This window comes from Mytilus edulis, chromosome 2, assembly GCF_963676685.1.
Source record: "Mytilus edulis chromosome 2, xbMytEdul2.2, whole genome shotgun sequence".
Taxonomy (NCBI): Eukaryota; Metazoa; Mollusca; class Bivalvia; order Mytilida; family Mytilidae; genus Mytilus; species Mytilus edulis.
In genome coordinates this window covers 84011059-84034440 of record NC_092345.1, presented here as the reverse complement: position 1 = coordinate 84034440, position 23382 = coordinate 84011059, and the positions used below count along the sequence as shown (strand labels likewise).

The following is a 23382-nucleotide window of genomic DNA, read 5'->3' as shown; positions in this document are numbered from 1 at the left end:
ATTTACCACATCTCCTCAATTTTAAATTAGAATGATGCAAAACAAATATATAAGAAATAATTGATAGGTCACACATGTAGCAAGGCAGTTAATGTATAATATTTGAATAGACTTTCGAACAGTTTCCTCACAAATTATGAAATTCAGTAAAAAATGGAACATATTCCAACAACTTGGAATACTTAAGCAAGTTTAAGTGTTGATTTACTTCAGAAACAAACAAATTGATTAGATCATATCATTATTGTATTAACTAATTATAAGATGTTTTCAACACTGACCTTCTTCAGTGTCTCTATCTATTATGGTTGTAAACTAAATGGTACTATATATATATATATATATATAGACACCTAACTTTTCACCATTTAAAACAGATATTAGATAATTTGAAGAAAGCTGATGGCTTAAATGTCTTACAAGTTGTTATTTACTACCACGATGTAAAATATGTTTCTTTTTTGTAGTTCTACAAAAGAATAGACATTTATCATCTTTGAATAATTGGCCTTTATGTCATTTTATAGTTTTGAATAAAACTTGAATGTTTTATAAATTCATTAGTATTATATGCTCTATACAGAGCAGAGTTTCCATTTAGCATTCATTAGAGCCTTTAGATTTTTTTTTTATATGACAAAAGATTTCTTCGTACATGTATTGAATTCATTGTTTTGAAAAGTTGTTGATAATTTCCGAAATGATCACTTATGGTTTAGGCATTTTCTAGAATAGACTTCACTTCAAAGGACATACCATAAAAATGATATAGAGTTGTCTCCCATTTCACAAGCTTTTTGTTTATACTAATTTATCAAGGTTGAATCCAATTTGTTTTCAGATAATAAAATTAAGTAAGAAAAACTTTATTTTGATTCAGTATGTTGACAATTATTTTGAACATAAATTCATATGAGTTTTTCACCATTATAAGACCATAATATACATTACAAATAAAAAATTATAAAACAGCTAGCTTACAAAATGCTGAAAAAGGCATATAAAAATTCAGAGACAGTCTATAACAAAAAAACTACCTTTAATTGTCCCTGATGATTGTAAAGCAGGGGATAAGGTAATAGTTTGTATCCATCTTCTGTCTTTCTGATAAAAAGACACCAGTCAAATGTTACAGATGTTTTCATTGAATTCTTTTAAATGTGTGGCTTTTGTAATGTGATTGATCATATATCATATCATTTCAATTTTTTAAGCAATGGTAGCCAAAAAAAAATACCCAAAAGTTCAAACATCTGTTACTTCTGTAATCCTTAGTTATATAAAATTTTCTTCATACAAAATAGTTTTTATCACCTCAAGATTTGCTCTTTTTGAGTCTAGAAAGGTAAAAATTTGCAGTATTCCAAAATCACTTTTGTAGATAATAGAAAACTGTCCCAAAAATGTTTTTTTACATATATTTCCTATTCAACTTATTAACTATCTGAATTTGTAGCTTACAGTTTAAACTTTTTTGAGCTTCCTCATTATTTAATGTATTAAGATATTTGGTTCCCGGACAATAACTTTTGTTAAAGTTAAATGGATCTCTATGAAATTTTTCAAGAATGTTCAATACCTAAAATTGAAGGTGGTTGGTACCAATCGTTTAGGAATTAGGGACCACAGACAAGCATTTTTGCATTTTTCAGACATATTACTTGTTTGTAAGTGTATGGATTTCTCTTAAATTGTACCACTAGGTTCTATATCACAAAATAAAGGCTGGGATTGACTATGGTAATTGCCCCTAACATGCAGGAATTAGAGGCAAATTAAAGGGGCCAAAACGAGCATTTTTCTAAGTTCCAGACAAAGACTTATGTTTAAATGCATGGATCTCTCTCTGAAATTGTATTACAAGGTTCCACACCACAATTGGAATGCTGGGATTGAGTTTGGGGATAATAACTCCAAGGGGGGGGGGGGGGGATATTTTCCCAGTTTTTTTTAAGGGATTCATATCAATTTCTTCTTCAAAATTTTCAAAATTTCAAATTTCTTTAAAAGTTTTAAGAAGAAATATTCAATTGGACAGTATTGTGCAGTAGATTTTTCAAGATCTTTGACCATGTTTATTTTGTGTCAGAAACCTATATAAAATTATGTCAAAATTTGATCACAATCCAAATTCAGACATTATCAAAGCTTGAATATAAACCTTATCGCTATTTGTCTGCCATTGCTGGAAATCACACAGGTTCCCGTAAAATTTTGACGTCATAAAGCAAAATATTTGACACCACAATGGAAAGGTGATTGTTGTTGACGTCAAAAGTTCAAGCGGCCGGGTCAGCCGGGATTAGCGATAAGGTGCATTGTGTCTAAACTTGACCCAACTGTTCAGGGTTATACCTCTGTGGTAGTATTCGGATGCACTTAGCAAAGCATTTTATTTTAAAACAAATTGAATCTTTTACTAATGGATCTAAATTAAAAGAAAAAAAAACCCAGATAACTTTAAGGTTCACATTTGTCAGAAATTAACATCTTACTTAAAAATTAACATGTCAAAAAGATATGTCAGATGAAAGGTCAATTCATGGTAAATTCCAGTAAGGACCACATTCAATTAATTAGATGGCATTAAGTCTGAAATACACAAGAAATACAGATATTTTATTATGATTAAATACAGAATTATTTTTTCCTTTTGGTCTTCTGGAGTAAATTGATATTTATTATGGTCATATTTTTATATTTCAAACTAATAGTTTCACATCCATCCTTTTTTGTTTCTGTTTTAAGTTTGAGCCTAATTAAAATAAATTTTACAACCGAAAATTTGCCAGACAGGTTATCTGTTTTAAATTAAAGCTTCAGAAAAAATATACAGTAAATCATTGCCTGTGTCTAAGTCATAATATCTGAAATCTTTGATTATTCCATTAAAAAAATCTCTTTAACTTTTGCAAAAAAGTGATAAAAAGTCATTTCTTTTGTCAAATCTATTAGACTAATGCAACTAAATGTCTCATGTTTCTTTGTTTTAAGGTTTTTCTAAACATTAAAATTTAACAGGCTTATATCTGCATGGCTTTTTGGTGAATTTTTAAGCCATTATAATATAATCCTAGATTTTTATAGATTCAACAGCAGACAAATAGATATGGCTAAAAGGCATTCTGATCTTGCAGAGGTGTTGGTGTTTATTAGTTTTGTTAAGCTTTTAAAAATTTCACATTTAGAAGGCAGAAGAGATACTGAAAGTCCATACTAATGTGTTGTATAAAGTCCATACTAATGTGTTGTATAAAGTCCATACTAATGTGTTGTATAAAGGCAGAAGAGATACTGAAAGTCCATACTAATGTGTTGTATAAAGTCCATACTAATGTGTTGTATAAAGTCCATACTAATGTGTTGTATAAAGGCAGAAGAGATACTGAAAGTCCATACTAATGTGTTGTATAAAGTCCATACTAATGTGTTGTATAAAGTCCATACTAATGTGTTGTATAAAGTCCATACTAATGTGTTGTATAAAGTCCATACTAATGTGTTGTATAAAGTCCATACTAATGTGTTGTATAAAGATTGATTGTGTTTGTGTTTGTAGAAATGGAACATGATTCAACAGATGAGTGCAATATTTTGTCAAAATGTAAAAAATGATAAATACAACAGAACCTTTCAGGTGGCATGGATTGAGTTATATTGACTAACTTTCTAAGTAGCTAAATAATACGGATATTTCTAGATTTTATACAGAATTTTCCTTCACACCTGATCCTGACAAATGTATTTTATGTCTTCTTATGTACATGTTTTTTATAAGAATCAATGGCCTTTTTTAAAACAACTATCAATAGTATATCTTTAAGATACTCTTTTGTTTTAAAGGAGTGTTGACATTTATGATGACACTAGAAGTAATGCTTTTTAATCTTCTTTGTAAAACTTAATATGCTGAGTCTAGAGTAAAAATGATGGTTTTTATTATGGAATAAATAAGAGATGCTTTTCTTACCATATTTATCTGACATTTTCACATTTGAAAGTATGTACTTCCTTGGCTAGTGATATGAACATTGAAGTGTAGATATATAGACAAAAACTGTTTAGTGTCGTTAAATATCAGCTGTATTTGTAGGAGGCTAAGAAACAGGTGTAATGCAAGCTTCAGCAGGCCATTCCTTCTTTTTCAAGCCGAGTACATTATTCTGCAATTAATTTTGTACATGTTTTTTTCCATCCCAATAGTTGAGTTTATTTTTGAAAGATTTCGGCATTACTTAAACGTGGACCGTAATGAGGACCCCAAATTTAACTGATGTAAAGAGTAAAATGACATAACTGTTGGCTCGCAACAGAAGCAGGATACCAGGAGATGATATGTCTAGTACTGTATACATATATCCCTTTGTGTTAACTGTACGCCTGAATTAGTATAGTAGAAAGGTTGCAGGATCAAGTTAAATATCTCAACAATCTTAGGTACATGTATGTAGGAAAATGTAGGAAAGGGAAAACAAGGTTGTTGGGTGAAACAATGTACCTGTATCATACACAGTTTTTGGCTGATTGTCAATTTGCAAAAAGTTCCGCTCCGGTGCTATGGGCCATCTTTAAATTTCAATGAGGTGAGGGTTTTTACCTATTAACTATTTCCAATAGGAATTTGGTCACTAAATGTCATGTTTTGTGTTGGTAATATGTATAGATTTACATGTATGTGGGATAACAAATTATCTGTCATTCTTCAATCAGTTATATAATACGTTGTCACTGTAATTAATTGCTATAATGTACTCTCTATATAGTCCCTTCAATTGGAATAAAATTTCTTATTTGTATTCTGCAGGAAGAGTGGCTAGTTTTCTGACCATCATAGAACCTCTTACACTACTTTAAGAGGTTTGTAAGTGGATAGTTGTGAAGCAAAATATCTGTTCAAATCAAACATACCCTCTTTTATCTAGTGGCTGTCCTAATCTTTGATCCTTAATTCTGGTTGAATCTTTTGTGGACCTACCTATTGAATATACTGTTACATGAAATATTTGCAACTGGATGTTAAGCACAAGATAATCTATCCGTTGATCATTTAAGGTTGTCCAAGGCCAGAATAAACTAAAAAGGACTACTGGTATATTGTAACCCATCTCTTTATATAAGCTTCTTAACCTTGCCTGTATATTTGTCTTAAGGCCTTTCTGTATATGCTGTGTATTTGGAAGAGGAGAAGGAGTATGCAATGCATGGCATGACATGCTGACTATGCTTGATTTCTTCAGTTAAAACTTTTCTACTTTAATTTTTATTGAGTTATAAAAATTCTCTGACTGCTGATGCTCTTTATAACTGTTCCTGACAATCTACAACGAAAGCATTTTACAAAGTAATAATTATTGGTTAATGTATTTGATATATTATACATCTTAGCTAAATTGTTAGCAGCATTTCCAATTCTTTTTTCAACAGTCTTGAGGTGAAAAGCTTAAAGTGTTAAATAATGAAATTAAAATTGAGAATGGCTTTTTATGCAGTGAAGACGAAAAATAAAGAAAAAATTATCTTTCATCTGTAAATGAAAATTGTTGCTTATATGACATTATAACATGAGCAAAGTCACTCTCTGATATCTGACCAGATGAATTACTGTTTAGTATGATACTTGGTTCAAACTTTTGGAAGTTTGGTCGCTTTAAGGGTGCTCTAATTAGTATAAAAGTTTGAGTGCAACTAAATTGGTAACCATGCAAAACCCCACCCAGGTTCTAGGCAGTAATAATCCACTATTCTATATTTTGTTTCAGGCCATTACTAGGAAATTCCTGACGAAAGTTATATTTCATTCATTTTTTTTTCGAGTCCCAATTGTGTCATGAGATTAAAGAAAGTACAGAAACCTAACAACACAAAACTCCAGAATAAATAACCAGTGTTTTGAGGTTGACAAATCGTCTGCAATAGATATAAACAAATGTCTATACTTTATGTCATGCTATAAATCTAAATAGATTCAAAAGAGAGCACATTTAGGGTCTGTTCTTTATAATGAAACTACATATTTGAATCGCCTGTCTTATTTGTAGAAAAATGGAATAGTTTTGTAACTTTTTGTTTTTCAAAATTTTTGTATCAATAAACATAGGATACAAGCTCCAAAATTGTGGCTGATATTTCTAATATCATACCCTATTATGGAATAATAGAGATATATTTTTGAGTTCAATTGAAGGTATGATTATGATATTCTCTTAATAATGAAATAAGCATATATTTAGTACTGATAAACTGTATTGTTTAAAAGTAAATAAAGAATAGTATCTCTTTAACTGACAAAGCTTATTTAAGAATAAGTTGATTAAGAATGTTTTTATGCCCCATTTATGGGCATTATGTTTTCTGGTCTGTGCGCCTGTTTGTTAGTTCGTCTGTCCGTTCGTCCGTCTGTCCCGCTTCAGGTTAAAGTTTTTGGTCGAGGTAGTTTTTGATGAAGTTGAAGTCCAATCAACTTGAAACTTAGTACACATGTTCCCTATGATATGATCTTTTTAATTTTAATGCCAAATCAGAGATTTTCCTCCATTTTCACGGTCCACCGAATATAGAAAATGATAGTGTGGATGGGGCATTTGGTACTGGGGACACATTCTTGTTCCAAACAAGGTCTGACATTTTATGTTTTTAAATAAGATGGATGTACAGTGACCTATAGTTGATAATTTCTTTGTTATTTGGTCTCTGTATTTTCATCTTCTATTATATAAGTAATGATGGTTTTAATAATTATTTTGAAAATGTTTTATTGCTATCTCTACGGATCTTGGCTTGATATTTTTCACAAAGTAATTGATATTTGAATCCTTCTACCTGCACATAGAATGTCAGGTAGCATGTTAATTGACATTTTTATAATTACTAAGATATATGTCTAGTATGTTAAAATAGCATTTTCTAGGATGACATATAATTTATTCCCCTTCCAATTCCTTTGCCAATTAAAGAAAAATAATTGTGTTGAAATCATTAAAATATTTTGTCTCACCAATTTCCTGTACGAATCCCCCTTTTAAAATTTCTGTATAAGTGCCTGCCTCTGATGGATAATCTATATTTCTTGAGTATATCTTTTCTTAATGTACCATTAGTGGTGATTTCTCACTATTTCCTCATATTGACTAATTCCATCTAAGAATTTTTAGAAATAAACAAAATAAAACAGTCATCAAATTTGATCATGCATTTATTTTAATGATAGCAATTTTGGATTAGAACTGGTTTAACATTTGTTGAATTACGGAATCTTAAAAACATGACCATTCATTTTACTGCTGCTATTTCATGTCAAGTGGATTTACCTAAATAAACAAATTAACAGCTTTACTGAAGGTTGGGTCGGCGGAGGGCATTTGAGCGAAAAAAATAGGACGTTTGAGCGCCAAAGTAGAACCCATTTGAGCGCCAAGATTTTAACCCATTTTAACGAAAATTAAAATTGTCAAAGCCCATTTTAGTGAAATATTTTTAACCCTTTTTAGTAAATAAATAATATATAATAAATTAAAAATGTTTAATAGACTCAAGACATGTCCATTAAAATACAGCACTAATAGACTCAATACAGCACAACATAAAACAATGTAAAACCTTTCAATTAAAATACAGAAGTAAAAGTCTAAAAGGTTAAATCAAATGTTAAAAGTCTGTTCTAGCCTTGAATTTATAACCTATAGAATGTACGTAATGGGCTCTAGATATACCCCCTGTACAATACTGTTCATAGAATTGCATTAGGAACTGCTTTTTCTCTTTATCTTTTCTCGATTGTGGGGCACATTCCTCTATAAATACTTTGTCTATCCTATATCGGAATCCATCACACATTAATTTTTTCCCTTTGTTCGTTTCAACAACTTGTATTTCCATGATGAAAATATATTCAACCAGGTAAATTTTCGCTAAAATGGGCTATCGAAAATACAGGTGAGCGGATTAATCCAGCGTTTAAATGGGCTCTAATGTTGGCGCTCAAATGTCCCCTAGTAGTTTAAATTTTTTCGCTCAAATGTCCTGCGCCCAGTTGGATGGTGTCTTCTGGCTATTCCTACATTTTGTATTTTACTATTCTGGCTATTCCTACATTGAGGATTAATGAAAGAACAATACATGTTGTTATTGCGAAATATGTTGTTTTAGTCATTAGTGTCTAATTTGGTCAAAGGTCCTAGAAATGCTGTAATATAGCATGTTGTTATCAAAGCTAAGCAAGGTAAATCCAACCGGTACATTTGGCTACTCCTCCTACATTTGGAATTTTATAGGTAAATTTTATGTAGGAGTTCCCAGAATTTTTGTGTAAAATGGGATTTACCTTGCTTAGCTTTGATAACAACATGCTATATTACAGCATTTCTACATGTAGAATGGCTATATGTTAATGTTGACCTTTTCACATTTTATGACATTTATGTATAAAAATGTCACCATTACCTACAACTCATGAGAGAAAATAATTACTTAATTGTTTACAGGTGAGAGAAACATCTCATTCATATTAGTCAACAGTGGACATAATGTGATATCGTTAGAAAAAATATCAGCCATTCTTAAGAGGATTATTTTCTACTTTGATTTTGGCTACCTTTTAAAGTGTAATGATTTATATATATTTAACGATATAAAATCTAACTTTGATGTCTTTGGACAAATATATACATGTAAATAATTTGTGTTAATCTGTGTATTGGAGATCCATAACTTAATAATTTAACTGACCAACAAGAGGGAATTATATACAAGGTCAATTGCATAAATTGTGGCGTAGACAAGTTCTTAATTTAATACTTTTGATTGTGTAAATATATATATAAGTATTGAACGATTTATAACAATACCCTTGTGACCAATGGCATGATGGTCACCACACCAAAACTTTATGGATAATTTGTCATTGAGAACGGATTTAAATTTGGATAATGGAAAACGGATTTTGACTCTGTATTTGTTTTACTTCTATTGTTTGACTTCGTCAACATCATTTATAGATATTGACCATTTAAATGTATTCTTTGGATTAAATATCATAGAAGGTCAAACTCTAAATTTAATGCGCTAAATTGATTAGATGATTGCAAGATTTTTTTATTACTCATTGTCTAATGTTTATGATATAATTATTTTAAAAGGATTATCTTAATTGTTCTTTGTAGAATTTGTTTAATTGCTGTTCTGCACATGCAGGTGCAGTTGTCCTTGTCATCAAACAAACACAATCATATTTGGATAGGTGTTGTAAGATTGGTGATCAGATTTTATTACCGATGGTTTAATTGGTGCATTGAACTTTAAACAGTTTAAATCTCGATTCTTACTTTTTGGAGAAATGACTTGAAATAAGTACAGTAAACCTGTGTTGTTTAACTGGATTTTAATTAGAAACAAAGCATTCTTCATCTGTGTCTGTGGAACAGAATCTCTCAATAAAACCTAATGTGTCTTAATCACCTGATTGCATGATAATACTAAAAGGATTATACATTTATTCTGTAAATTGACATTGAAGTGAATCTTGATTTATATTTTACAATGAATTCACAAGATAATGTGAAAACAATTTCTGTGAAGCCACTTCACGAGGAAAGTTGCCCCCAGTTTGTTTTAACTGTAACCGACTGTAGCCTGCCTTCTGGAGATATGGTGTGTAGATCAGAAAATGACATCAGAAAACAGGTAGGCATGGACAACTTTTTTTTAATTTTTCACTCTCTTTAAAAAAAAACAATTTTTTCATTACTTAAATTTTTACTTCAGTGATCAGAAGTATGACTTTACATCCCAGAATTTAATAAGAAAGGGGGTTTTGCAACCATTTTTACAAGACTTTTGTTTATTAGCTTATGAATTTAGGAATTGTACTTCAGATCTGTCTATGGTACTTGGCTAAATAAGAATTATCTTATTCTTTGTTTTAAAAAATTCCAATAGTGAATATACTTTACATTACTAAAAATAATTATCTTATTGATAAAAGTTATAGTTTTACTGCTGTTGTTCAATCACTGAGTTTCTGATTTTTCATGATGATTCAATTCACCAATCTACAACATTTTCTACATAAGAAAATGCCTGCACCAAGTCAGGAATATGATAGTTGTTATCCATTCTTTTGATGTGTTTGAGCTATTTATTGATTTTGTTTTTTGATATTGGGACTTTCCTTGGAGTTTAGTATTTTTGTTATTTTGTCATTTGAAGCCTAAAAAGTTTCATTTGTAATTCTGTATTGTTTGTGTTTTTGGTCATTGCACAAGATCATATCTTCCTACAATGTAAATGCATGAATTATTTCTTTATTTTCTGGAATTTACATCCAATATTTGAACAATTTCTCATACAACTTTAAATATCAGTGCCAATCAACTATTTTGAATTGAGTTATGTGTCTTGGAAATAATGAATGATGTTGTATTGTTAGGCCTCTGAAGCCTATAGTTGATAAGATTTTATGAAATTTATATCAAAGGTTTATATTATCAATGTCTGACAAGTTTTGAATAAGCACTGATCTATTACTAAGTCTATTGTAGGAGTAATGTCCCTTGGAAATTTTGTCACTCATAGCCATGTCCTACTTTGTGAAGGCTGTATAGCCAGTCAAGGTCGTTAACAACTTCTATCATCATTCAAGAGTAACTTTGAAGATCACCTGTCCAAATTTTATGACTAATTAAGTTTAATTCATAAAAATTATGGAAAAAGCATGGTTTTTGCATGATTTTTTATTTTTGTTAGACGGGGGATGGGTTGTATTAAGCATTGATAAAATAGAATGTTTGTCCAAAAAATGATGTTACACCAATATTCTTAGAGATAATATGAGAGGAATTGAATCATGAACTTTTTTATGAATACCTTTTATGAAACTATTTTGTCAGCATAGTTATTGAGACTCATTTTGTTGTAATATGTTGAAAAATAAAGGGTTTGCTTTTGATAATATTTGCCTATGAAGAAGTTGCTGAGAGGATTATAAACTTTTTGAAAAATTGAATATGTGAGTTGGAAACATCTTTGTGAAGATCATTAGTTTTCATGATCATTTTCTCTGTACTGAATGTTAAAAATGAGAAGTTACTGTTTTATGTATTCCCAGGCTTTTTTTAGTTCTGATTAAATTCTAAAAAACTGAAAAATTGTATCTCAGTGAATTATTGTCTTGAAGAAAGAGGATATTACTTTGTGTAAGATTAGTTTTAACATTGATATTGGATGGAATTATTTTGTTACATGGAAATTAGTCTGTCATATATGGATTCTATGATCATGATTTAAAATGATGATTCAGTGAACCTCACGCACTCACATAGAATTTATCTGTGAAATATATTGTGCATGTCAACAGGCCATAAGAGACTAAAATAAAAGGAATTTAAATTATATTCCCTTTGTTCAGATTTGGTGAATATTGAAAAAGAAATATAATGTTTTTTTGTAAGTGTCATAGAATTGAGTGCTTTTTCTTAACTGCAAAGTTGTTTTTTCAAATGAGGAGGATAAAGTGCTAAAAAAAATGTAACCTTACCACATATAAATTTTCCTGTTTAAAGTCAGGAACAATGCATGTCTTTGGGGTTAAATATCTATGTTTTTGTTGTGTTTGTAATGTTGAACATATTTGCTCTTTGATGTTGATCAAGCATCTAATATCAATCACTGCTGCCTCTTTGATGTAAATTCATAAGTATGTGCTTCTAAAAAAATGTACCTCTATTTCTTCATATGAAGGTACATACCTGTGTGCATACCCTATATCTATTCTTTCAGAGTCCAAATCTTGAAGATAGAAATATTAACAGTGGAAGGGAAGGCTGATGTTGAAAACACACAATTACTGTTTTATCTATTGAACTCCTCATACAGTTAGTCTGATTTGACATACATTTATTATCTCAGGCTGTTTAAAGTATGTAAAAACATTGAAAATGTGCATGTTACTTGGTGAACAAAGTTGTGGAGTTTGATCTGATTTAGCTTATAGTTTCCTGATGAACTGCAGTACTGTGGATTCATTATTATTCGTTGGATTCCAATTTTCATTGGTTTTGTGGGTACAGCTAGGTGAACCATGAATTCAAATGTTCAACGAATAACATATTTTCAAACTTGGTATACAGAGATTGTAAACAAATATCAACGAATATGCTAGTTTTCAGCAATCCTCGAATATTGATATCCACGAAAATAAATGAATCCACAGTATTATTAACTGTAAAATTATAAATTCTAGAGAGTGGTTTATTTTCAGGAAAAATGTCCCCTCATGACATTTAAACTTGATTTTTAAGAGATTAGACCCAAGGACAAAAAAACTAAAAATGTAATCTCCCAAACAGAGTTGAACCTATAGATCAAAAAAGTTAAACACTTTAAAAATAAACCCATGTTTTGTTCATTGTTAAAGCCATGCGGTACCCACATCCATATCATGTGGGCTCTGGTGAATTTTAGTTGTCTCATTGGCAAACACACCAAGTCTCTTGTGTAAAGAGAGACTAGAGAGTGCCACACTCTTTACACATTAAGAACAATTGCAACAACTCTTTACAGGGTCTATGTACATGATATATGTGACATGTTGCAATGCTAAATTTCTGTCCATATCTTATATACCCTCATTTTCCAGTGATAGTCAAAATTTCCTGCCTTTTTATCATGGTTGTCACTCATATTACAAGACCTAAAAAAATGTATTTATTTTGTTCTCATTTCAAACATACATGGAATATTTGCTCAGTAAACGTAAATCAAATAATAATTAAGTAATCTATTTATTAATAAAAGGATTAAAAGAACTTTTTTGAGTCAGCAACCTAATAATCAAATCAAAACAAAAACAACTTAAGGATAATCGTAAATAATCTTGAGTTAGCATATTAATCTATTGTAATACAAATTCATAATATCTAATGAAATTTGTAGATTTAGCTAACAAGGTCCTTATATTTGTATAAAATAACATTTGTTTATAGTGGAAAGTTGTTTTAACGTTAAATAAGCTACAAGTAAAAATTGCTTTCTAGTCCCTCTCTGTGATTACCTGTAGAGAACTTTGGTTCATATCCCAATCAATCTATCATGAAGGGAAGATAAATACAATCAACTCTCAATCATAGTCTTTTTCAAAAATGATGAACAGTTCTTTATATTGGTATGTAATCATTTTAAACGTTTCAAATTTATGAAATTATATTCGTACATCAATGTTTTTGATACACCAATAACAAAAACTGAAATATATTGAATTGATACATTTTGTAACTATTCAAATTTATATCAGAAACCTAAACTTAATTATAAAATAATGAACCTGTTAAAGGGAGACAATACTCGCATAACTTTTTCAAATTGGCACATAATACAACGGAATGTCACTCTTGCATACAAATGGCACATCAATATAATTAATTAACTGTGCAATTGTGCTCCACCTTCAATGATGATTCTAAATTATAAATATAACCAAAAGTTGTTAATCTATAGATAGTAAAGACTAAAGAAATCTAACCCACTGTTAAACTATTTCTTTGCATTTTTTTAAAACTTTCTCAGTAAAATGCTTGAGCCACTTGACTTTCATAGCTCATAATTAACGTTTTTACACAATATTTAAATAAAGTAGCTAAAGATTATTCGCTTCTCAAAGTGTAAGACGCAATAAAAATCGTATGCTTGCACCATCTTACCCAAAAACAGATTTAATTAGGTTCTGAACATTTCGACATTTCTTCGTTAAAACCTGTTTTAAACAAATCACAAGTACATGTCAAGATCCGACTAAATACCCATATCCCGATATCGTCAGGTTAATTTGCTACTTGAGTCAAGGATAAAAACATTTTAATAGGTCTGAATATAAAATACCAACTGTATCTGTCCTTTTCTTTTTTCTGCCCCACCTACGATAGTGGAGGGGCATTATGTTTCCTGGGTGTGTCTCCGTTCGTCCGTCCGTCTGTGCATCGGTTCGTCCGTCCGTCCGCTTCAGGTTAAAGTTTTTGGTCAAGGTAGTTTTTGAAGAAGTTGAAGTCCAATCAACTTGAAACTTAGTACACATGTTCCCCATGATATTATCTTTCTTATTTTACTGCCAAATTATAGTTTTGACCCCAATTTCATGGTCCACTGAATATAGAAAATGATAGTGCGAACCAGTTCAGGTTATAGTTTTTGGTCAAGGTAGTTTTTGATGAAGTTAAAGTTACATCAACTTGAAACTTAGTGCACATGTTCCCTATGATATGATCTTTCTAATTTTAATTCCAAATTAAAGTTTTGACCCCTATTTCACAGTCCACTGAACATAGAAAATGATAGTGCGAGTGGGGCATTCGTGTACTATGGACACATTCTTGTTTAGAGAAGCAGATACAAATCTTGAGGCTAAATGACTTATTTCTCAGACAGAAAAAATAATTATAAGATTAATTGGAGGAAAATGTTATTGTTCTACTGTATCCATCATGATCCCACACTTGATTTTACACGAATTTATAACCAGAATATTTGAAGATAAAATTATATTCTCTTAGGACTTAAGACTTATTGAAGCTTCTAACTAGAACATAAAAGGAATCCTGCATTTTTATATTGGTCCCTATAATGTGTTTTATTATTGTATAAAAATAAATTTGATCCAGAATTATTGACAAGGGAAATCTGTTATTTGTAGATAACTTAATTACCAAAGAAACAGAACATCTCTGGTATGGCAATATCAACACAATTACTTGACACATTTTAGAAAATCCAAATTATTGTCTAAAGAAATTTTATTTATGATTTAAGAATGATTCAGAAACGGGTTTTCCTTCCTTTGTTTAAAAAAAGGGATGATACTTATTTTAAAAAAAAACCTACAAAATACATAATGCATGAAGATATTTTGTTAAACTGAAATGAAAAAGTGAGAGAGAAAAAAATACCACATCCCTCGGCAGTTTTCGATAGCTCCCTCACAAGTACTGTGAATTCTTGCAAGATTATTTTTATAAAATTTTTGAACATTTATGTCACCAATTTCAAGGACATGTTAAAAAAAAGCCCTGATCATCCTGCAATCAAACCCTGATCATCCTGCAGACAACCCCTGATCATCCTGCAGACAACCCCTGATCATCCTGCAATCAAACCCTGATCATCCTGCAATCAAACCCTGATCATCCTGCAGACAACCCCTGATCATCCTGCAATCAAACCTTGATCATCCTGCAGACAACCCCTGATCATCCTGCAGACAACCCCTGATCATCCTGCAGACAACCCCTGATCATCCTGCAATCAAACCCTGATCATCCTGCAATCAAACCCTGATCATCCTGCAGACAACCCCTGATCATCCTGCAATCAAACCCTGATCATCCTGCAATCAAACCCTGATCATCCTGCAGACAACCCCTGATCATCCTGCAATCAAACCTTGATCATCCTGCAGACAACCCCTGATCATCCTGCAATCAAACCCTGATCATCCTGCAATCAAACCCTGATCATCCTGCAGACAACCCCTGATCATCCTGCAATCAAACCCTGATCATCCTGCAATCAAACCCTGATCATCCTGCAATCAAACCCTGATCATCCTGCAGACAACCCCTGATCATCCTGCAATCAAACCCTGATCATCCTGCAGACAACCCCTGATCATCCTGCAATCAAACCTTGATCATCCTGCAATCAAACCCTGATCATCCTGCAGACAACCCCTGATCATCCTGCAGACAACCCCTGATCATCCTGCAATCAAACCCTGATCATCCTGCAATCAAACCTTGATCATCCTGCAGTCAACCCCTGATCATCCTGCAATCAAACCCTGATCATCCTGCAATCAAACCTTGATCATCCTGCAGTCAACCCCTGATCATCCTGCAATCAAACCCTGATCATCCTGCAGACAAACCCTGATCATCCTGCAATCAAACCCTGATCATCCTGCAATCAAACCCTGATCATCCTGCAGACAACCCCTGATCATCCTGCAATCAAACCTTGATCATCCTGCAGACAACCCCTGAGCATCCTGCAATCAAACCCTGATCATCCTGCAGACAACCCCTGATCATCCTGCAATCAAACCTTGATCATCCTGCAGTCAACCCCTGATCATCCTGCAATCAAACCCTGATCATCCTGCAGACAACCCCTGATCATCCTGCAGACAACCCCTGATCATCCTGCAATCAAACCCTGATCATCCTGCAATCAAACCCTGATCATCCTGCAGACAACCCCTGATCATCCTGCAATCAAACCTTGATCATCCTGCAATCAAACCCTGATCATCCTGCAGACAACCCCTGATCATCCTGCAGACAACCCCTGATCATCCTGCAATCAAACCCTGATCATCCTGCAGACAACCCCTGATCATCCTGCAGACAACCCCTGATCATCCTGCAATCAAACCTTGATCATCCTGCAATCAAACCCTGATCATCCTGCAGACAAACCCTGATCATCCTGCAGACAACCCCTGATCATCCTGCAATCAAACCTTGATCATCCTGCAGTCAAAACCTAATCATCCTGCAATATAAAACCCTGATAATTCTGCAATTAAATAGCTCTTCCTTCAATGAAATCATAATCATCCTACAATTGAACTGTGATCATCCTGCAATTAAAATGTTCATCTTGTTATCAATCCACTACAATCCTACATTCAAACTGTGATCATCCTGCAATCAAATTAGAAGTAGGAATGCTTGCACATTCTGTGCAGTTTCAATTACTGTGAAATCACCACATGTATTCAAAACATGAAAGCTGCATGCATACAACTAATGCTTGTGATTTTGGTAATTTGAAATCAAAGTACATACAGAGTATTCATAATAGTAATCTTTTTAATGATAAAAAATCTTTTAGACCAAGTAAATTTTTTAACACAAAAAATATTGATTTCAGTGTATCTATCAGAGAAAAATGACATAAAGACATTGCTTGCATGTTTGATGAATATTAAGTTGTGATGTAAGTGACAAGATTATATGTGGGGATATATTGTGTTGACAGTGGGGTAATTGAAAGTTGAACTGATAGATTATAGTACAACAATAAATGGCCAGTGTAGAATTTATCATAATCATGTTGTTTCTATAGCAGATAATTGAATTTTGTCTTAGTGCAACATAATTTACAAATTATAAAACACTTGTTTCATAGTACAACAGATAAACAATGGTATCAGAGTACAACAGATAAACACTTGTATCATAATACTTGTAACATAGTACAACAGATAAACAATGGTATCACAGTACAACATATAAACACTTGTAACATAGTACAGCAGATAAACAGTGGTATCACAGTACAAAAGATAAACACTTGTAACAAAGTACAACAGATAAACACTTGGATCATTGTTTGGCAGATTAACACTTGTAACATAGTACAACAGATAAACACTTGTAACATAGTACAACAGATAAACAATGGTATCACAGTACAACATATAAACACTTGTATAGCTATATTAAGTAAAAATTAAAATTCCAAAAAAAATGTTGTTCCTTGACAGGAAGTGCAACCTTATTGCTAAAGAAATATAACACCAAATTTGATTGGTTTGTTGAATGAAGGCTAAAAATATCTTTTTTAAATCAATGTACATAGCTAGACAAAATTTCAAAGAAGGATAACTCATATTTTTTAATTGGAAAATAAATAAAGGGCAGATAATAATAAAATGTTCTCACTGTTATCTCCCTTGTTAAAGTCTTTTTCTTAATTATAGCTTGGTTCAATCTGAAATGTAAACAGTAATCATTAATTACGACACTTGCAAAACTCAAACTTAAAAGATTATATAAGTTTAATGAAATCTAGTAACATATGGCAACAACTAAGTCAATCATTAAGTCATTGTCAATATAATGAATGATAACTTTATAACCATTACTTAAGCCATAATCATATATGCCTAGAGTATGTAAGAGATGTTTTACATCTTCTCATATACCTTCTTTTTCATGTATTTGATTGAGTTTATTCTACAATACAATTCAAATAATAGCCAATACCTTTAAATTTTAAAATCTTTCCTTGATAATCTTCTTTCAATTCTGTAAGACTCAAATTATACAAATCTCCATCCTCTAATTCTTCATTCTCTTTCCAATACTTGACCTACAATTAGAATAATAAAGTACAAATCTGTGTACTTAAATTCTCAAGACATAGGATTAAAAAGTATGTTTTTATTACACACTAATATGAAAATGATTTCTTTTATTATATATTGTCCTAGTGAAATAAAGGGCATAAAACATTTTAACTTAGAAATATTGATGTCTTTTTATTGTATCTTTGCTTACTGAAACAAACAACAAATCCAGTTTTAGTGTTAAATTGCTTCTAAGTTCTAATTCTATATGTTAATGCAATGTTCTATTTAACATACAAATTAATATTTTTGACAAGTATTTTATTATACTTTTATTGAAAAGGACTATACAAAGATAGCCATTAAAAAATGAAATTTGACCACCTCAATTTTAAACTCAACTTTTGGCCAGATATAGCAGGCTTAAATTGTACAAAAGTAGAGCACAATATCTTTTGTACTATAAACGAGATAGTTGAGGGCAAATGGGGCTAAATTTGACCTTCTTCTTAAAAGAAATCTTAATTTAATAACAAAATCAAACACCGACTACCTGGAGTGACAAAGTTGTGAGGCCAGTTTCAACACATAATATTGCAATTACAGCCATCATGCATACATGTAGATATAGCTTATATCCCTACCTTTTTAGACCAGTGGGAATTTAACCTCTATGTGTCTGTTGTATGCCCAAAATTGAACAGAACAAAAGTTGACTAGACTTACAGGTTTTGACCACCGGATGTGAAGAATTTTATTCAAGCAGAGTTATCTACCCTATTTCACCTAATGGTAGTTAATATAGCTAACTTGTAACATAGTACAGCAGATAAACAGTGGTATCACAGTACAACAGATAAACACTTGTAACAAAGTACAACAGATAAACACTCGGATCATAGTTCGGCAGATTAACACTTGTAACATAGTACAACAGATAAACACTTGTAACATAGTACAACAGATAAACAATGGTATCACAGTACAACATATAAACATTTGTAACATAGTACAGCAGATAAACAGTGGTATCACAGTACAACAGATAAACACTTGTAACAAAGTACAACGGATAAACACTTGGATCATAGTTCGGCAGATAAACACTTGTAACATAGTACAACAGATAAACACTTTTAACATAGTACAACAGATAAACACTTGTAACATAGTACAACAGATAAACACTTGTAACATAGTACAACAGATAAACACTTGTAACATAGTACAACAGATAAAACTCTAGTATCATAGTACAACAGATAAACATGTGTAACATAGTACAACAGATAAACACTTGTAACGTAGTACAATAGATAAACACTTGTAACATAGTACAACAGATAAACACTTGTAACATAGTACAACAGATAACCACTTGGATCAAAGTACAACAGATAAACACTTGTAATATAGTACAACAGATAAACACTTGTATCATAGTACAACAGATAAACACTTGTAACATAGTACAACAGATAAACACTTGTAACATAGTACAATAGATAAACACTTGTAACATAGTACAATAGATAAACACTTGTAACATAGTACAATAGATAAACACTTGTAACATAGTACAATAGATAAACACTTGTAACATAGTACAATAGATAAACACTTATAACATAGTACAACAGATAAAACTCTAGTATCATAGTACAACTTATGAAAATTCTTGTTTCATAGTACAGCAGATTAAATACTAGCTTCTGTAAGATGGGTATCATTATGACTATAACCAGAAGATCCCGAAAGTTTTTTTTTCAAACAGAAAGTTTGAAGATCTGTATTTCAATCTGATCTTGGTCTCTTTTACCCACATTTTTGGCTTGAATTACTTTGAGTTTATTGATTTCTAGTTCAGATTTTTTATACTAAGTGATTTACATTGATATTATGTGAAATGAAAAAAATAAGAATAAGAAGATGTGGTATGATTGCCAACGAGCCTAGTCCACAATCTCCTACCAAAGGTAATCTTCATCTCACATTTCGTTGACTGAGTTTAAGATAAATGTCTGAGATCATTTCCAGGATAGTTTGTCACATTGATACCATTGATACCATTATCTAACTTGATGTGATAGTGTATCTATTTGAGTCTGCTGTCTTTTATTTATCTGATGATTTTTTAAGCAAAATAATATTACTGCTATTTTGAGTTTTACATTCATATCAAATTTAGTGAAAAGTGCACAGTACCTTTAACTCTCACCAAGTCATATTTATTTGATAGTATAAACATGTTAGCAATGACTTCCATACTTGATTTTCTTATTGTTATGTAATTTAGAGTTTCTATGGTGAAAGCAAATGACATCAGCAAAGTTATTGATGATGTCTTTATACGAGTGCAACCACATTACAATTTCTAAACTACAATTACAACTGCATACAAAATTATTTCTTTTTATCATTTTTTTCCCCCAAGAAATGGATGGTACCATCTTTAAGTATCAGCTAACACCTCATTAAACTGGATTACCAAGACCTGTATATCAATATTAACATTTTGATGTCTGATTTTACTTACATAACAGTTATTAATGATTATTACAAGTTTGAAAGTCAGTCTTAGTAAGGATGTGATTTTTTTTAATTATAGATTACCTAAGTTTATGTCAGAACTCTATGATTTAAGAGCAGTACATATTTTGCTATATAAAACCATAATTGGTACTGTTTTTCTGATAATACAGTTCTGGTATAGCAATGGTCTGGGGTAATTATAACAGTCTAGACAAAATTTTATACCATTAAATAAGTAAATTCACCAGGATTTGGTTGTCATTCTCATCATGTATCCTTAGGAATAATGATATCTTATACTGCAAAATATACAGCGGAAAAATGAGATGAGTGCATATATTGACACAGGAATCAAAAGGTATTCTACGAATACAGGAAACAAAAGTAGATCTTTGCTGGCCAGAAACAAAATGTGATTTTGGCATGCCTGTAACAAGAGGTGATAAATAAAAGATCAATCTTTTAATCTTAGTCAAAAACAAAAAGGTGATCTTTGTAAATGAAAAAAAAAGGTGATCTTTGCCAACCAGTATCAAGAGGTGATATTTGCATGCCCAAACCATAAGGTGATCTTTGCAAGCCAGAAACAAGAGATGATATTTGTTACCCAGGAATAAAAGGTGATTTTTGCAAGCCAGAAAGAAAAAGTGATCTTTGCAAGCCAGAAACAAAAGGTGATTTTTGAAAGCCAGAAACAAAAACCGATCTTTGGAAGCCAGAAACAAAAAGTGATCTTTGGAAGCCAGAAACAAAAAGTGATCTTTGCCATCCCCTATCAAAAGGTTATCTGTGCAAGCTAGTAAAAAGAGGTTATCTTTGCAAGCCAGAAACAAAAGGTCATCTTTGCAAGCCAGAAACAAACGATCATCTTTGCAAGCTAGAAACAAAAGGTCATCTTTGCAAGCCAGAAACAAAAGGTCATCTTGCAAACCAGAAACAAAAGATGACTGCAAGAAGGAAACAATATGTGATCTTACAAAGTAAGATTTTGTAGAGAACAAGAATAAATGCCAAGGATTAAAACTAGTCTGGCATCTCTCTTTTTTAGTTAAGTACCTGCCAAGCTTTACACTAAAGCAAATTTAGTCCCCTGTAAGGTGACTCTGCAAGCAGGAATCAAAATGTGTTCTTTAAAGCTAGAAACAAAATGAGTTCTCATAAGCCAGTAAAAAATACCATCTAATATCAAGCAAGAAACAGAAGCAAAGGGAGGTATTAGATGCAAAGAACAGAAATAAATGTGAGTGTGCAAGCCAGAAACAAAAGAGGACCTTTGTAAGCCAGAAACAGAGGAGGTTTTAGCAGAAAACAGAATTAAAGGTGACTTGATGCAGAAAAACAAAAATATAATCTTTGAAATTCAGAAACAAAGGGGATCTTTGTAAACAGGAAACAAACTGTGTTCTTTGCAGAGAAGATCAAAGCTGAATCTGCAAGTAGAAAATCTTTTCAGACATGAAACCAAGATTGATTTAAGCAAACAGGAAACAAAGGGCATATTTGCAAACAATGAACAAATATTGTTTTTCTTTCAAAAGAAAAACTATTTTTGCAAACAAAAATAAATGGTTGCCTGTGCAAGCAGGAAAAATTAGATGATCAGAAAAAGGTCATCTATCTTTTTTAGCAGGAATGAAATGTAGTTTATCCTACTGTTAACAAGAGAATACATTATTTCAAGCTTGAGGCAAAATGTTCTACATGCATTTCTATATCCACTGTAAATCTGACCCCTTTATATTTGTAGTCACCCACTACAAGATGGAACATGGCTTCATCTATAATTTTCTCATAGAAACTCATCTTATCAAGTTGGATTATGGAGTGTCCATTTTCATGGTTCTATCTATAGCAAGTGTCAACACAATCTTGAGCTTAAGTTCCCTTCACTGAATACATTACTGTCAAGGGCCAAATTAAGTCTGTATTTTAGAGTTTAGTAATATGTCTTTCAGTTACTGTTAACAAGTTGTATACTATTTTAAAGAGTTGTCTTATACTATTTGATTCCTCATTTTATTGAAGATGTATACTATTTTAAAGTGTTGTCTTATACTATTTTAAAGTGTTGTCTTATACTATTTTAAAGTGTTGTCTTACACTATTTTAAAGTGTTGTCTTATACTATTGTAAAGTGTTGTCTTATACTATTTTAAAGTGTTGTCTTATACTATTGTAAAGTGTTGTCTTACACTATTTTAAAGTGTTGTCTTATACTATTGTAAAGTGTTGTCTTATACTATTTTAAAGTGTTGTCTTATACTATTTTAAAGTGTTGTCTTATACTATTGTAAAGTGTTGTCTTATACTATTTTAAAGTGTTGTCTTATACTATTTGAATCCTCATTTTATTGAAGATGATGTATACAATTAAAAAAAAAGAGTCAAACGATAACAACATTTAGTTAGTATAATAAAACAATCAATCAGTTTCTCCTCGAACATTGTGACCAAGGGGAATAACTCCAATTCATATTTTATCATTGGAACACAATTAAATCTCTATGATATACAAAACGAGAAGGATTAATAAAAAAACCGCATCCCCATAGTGCATATTTACATGCTAAATTTTATTTGATAAGGGAAATTTGTCATTTTTAACACCCACACAAATGAGCTAATGATTTATGAAAATAGAAATGGAATAATTTTTGTATTTATTGTACTACTAGCATGTAGCTGATGTATAACTGTAGACAATGATTGGGATTGATTTTTAGAAGATTTCTGGT

At 31.4% G+C, this 23382-nt stretch overlaps 1 protein-coding gene and 1 long non-coding RNA gene across 8 annotated transcripts in view; one reads left to right on the top strand and one right to left on the bottom strand.

The window, feature by feature from the left end:
* The window catches only part of LOC139510331 (5'-AMP-activated protein kinase subunit gamma-1-like), a 183020-nt gene that overhangs the window by 15743 nt on the left and 143895 nt on the right, over positions 1-23382 (top strand). Inside the window, exon 1 of one of the 7 annotated variants that reach the window (XM_071296862.1) lies at positions 9164-9678. The exons of 3 other annotated variants lie outside the window; for them this stretch is intronic. In XM_071296862.1, the coding sequence (XP_071152963.1) occupies positions 9535-9678 (144 nt within the window). In that variant the 5' untranslated portion in view covers positions 9164-9534. Of the gene's footprint in view, positions 1-9163; positions 9679-23382 lie in introns of those variants that run through there. 3 more of the 7 variants (XM_071296859.1, XM_071296856.1, XM_071296858.1) reach the window with 3 other exon arrangements.
* On the bottom strand, positions 17587-18140 carry LOC139510335 (uncharacterized). Its single transcript, XR_011661874.1, has 2 exons — positions 18033-18140; positions 17587-17757 (listed from the first exon to the last, which is right to left on the bottom strand). It is a non-coding gene; the product is annotated as an uncharacterized lncRNA (long non-coding RNA).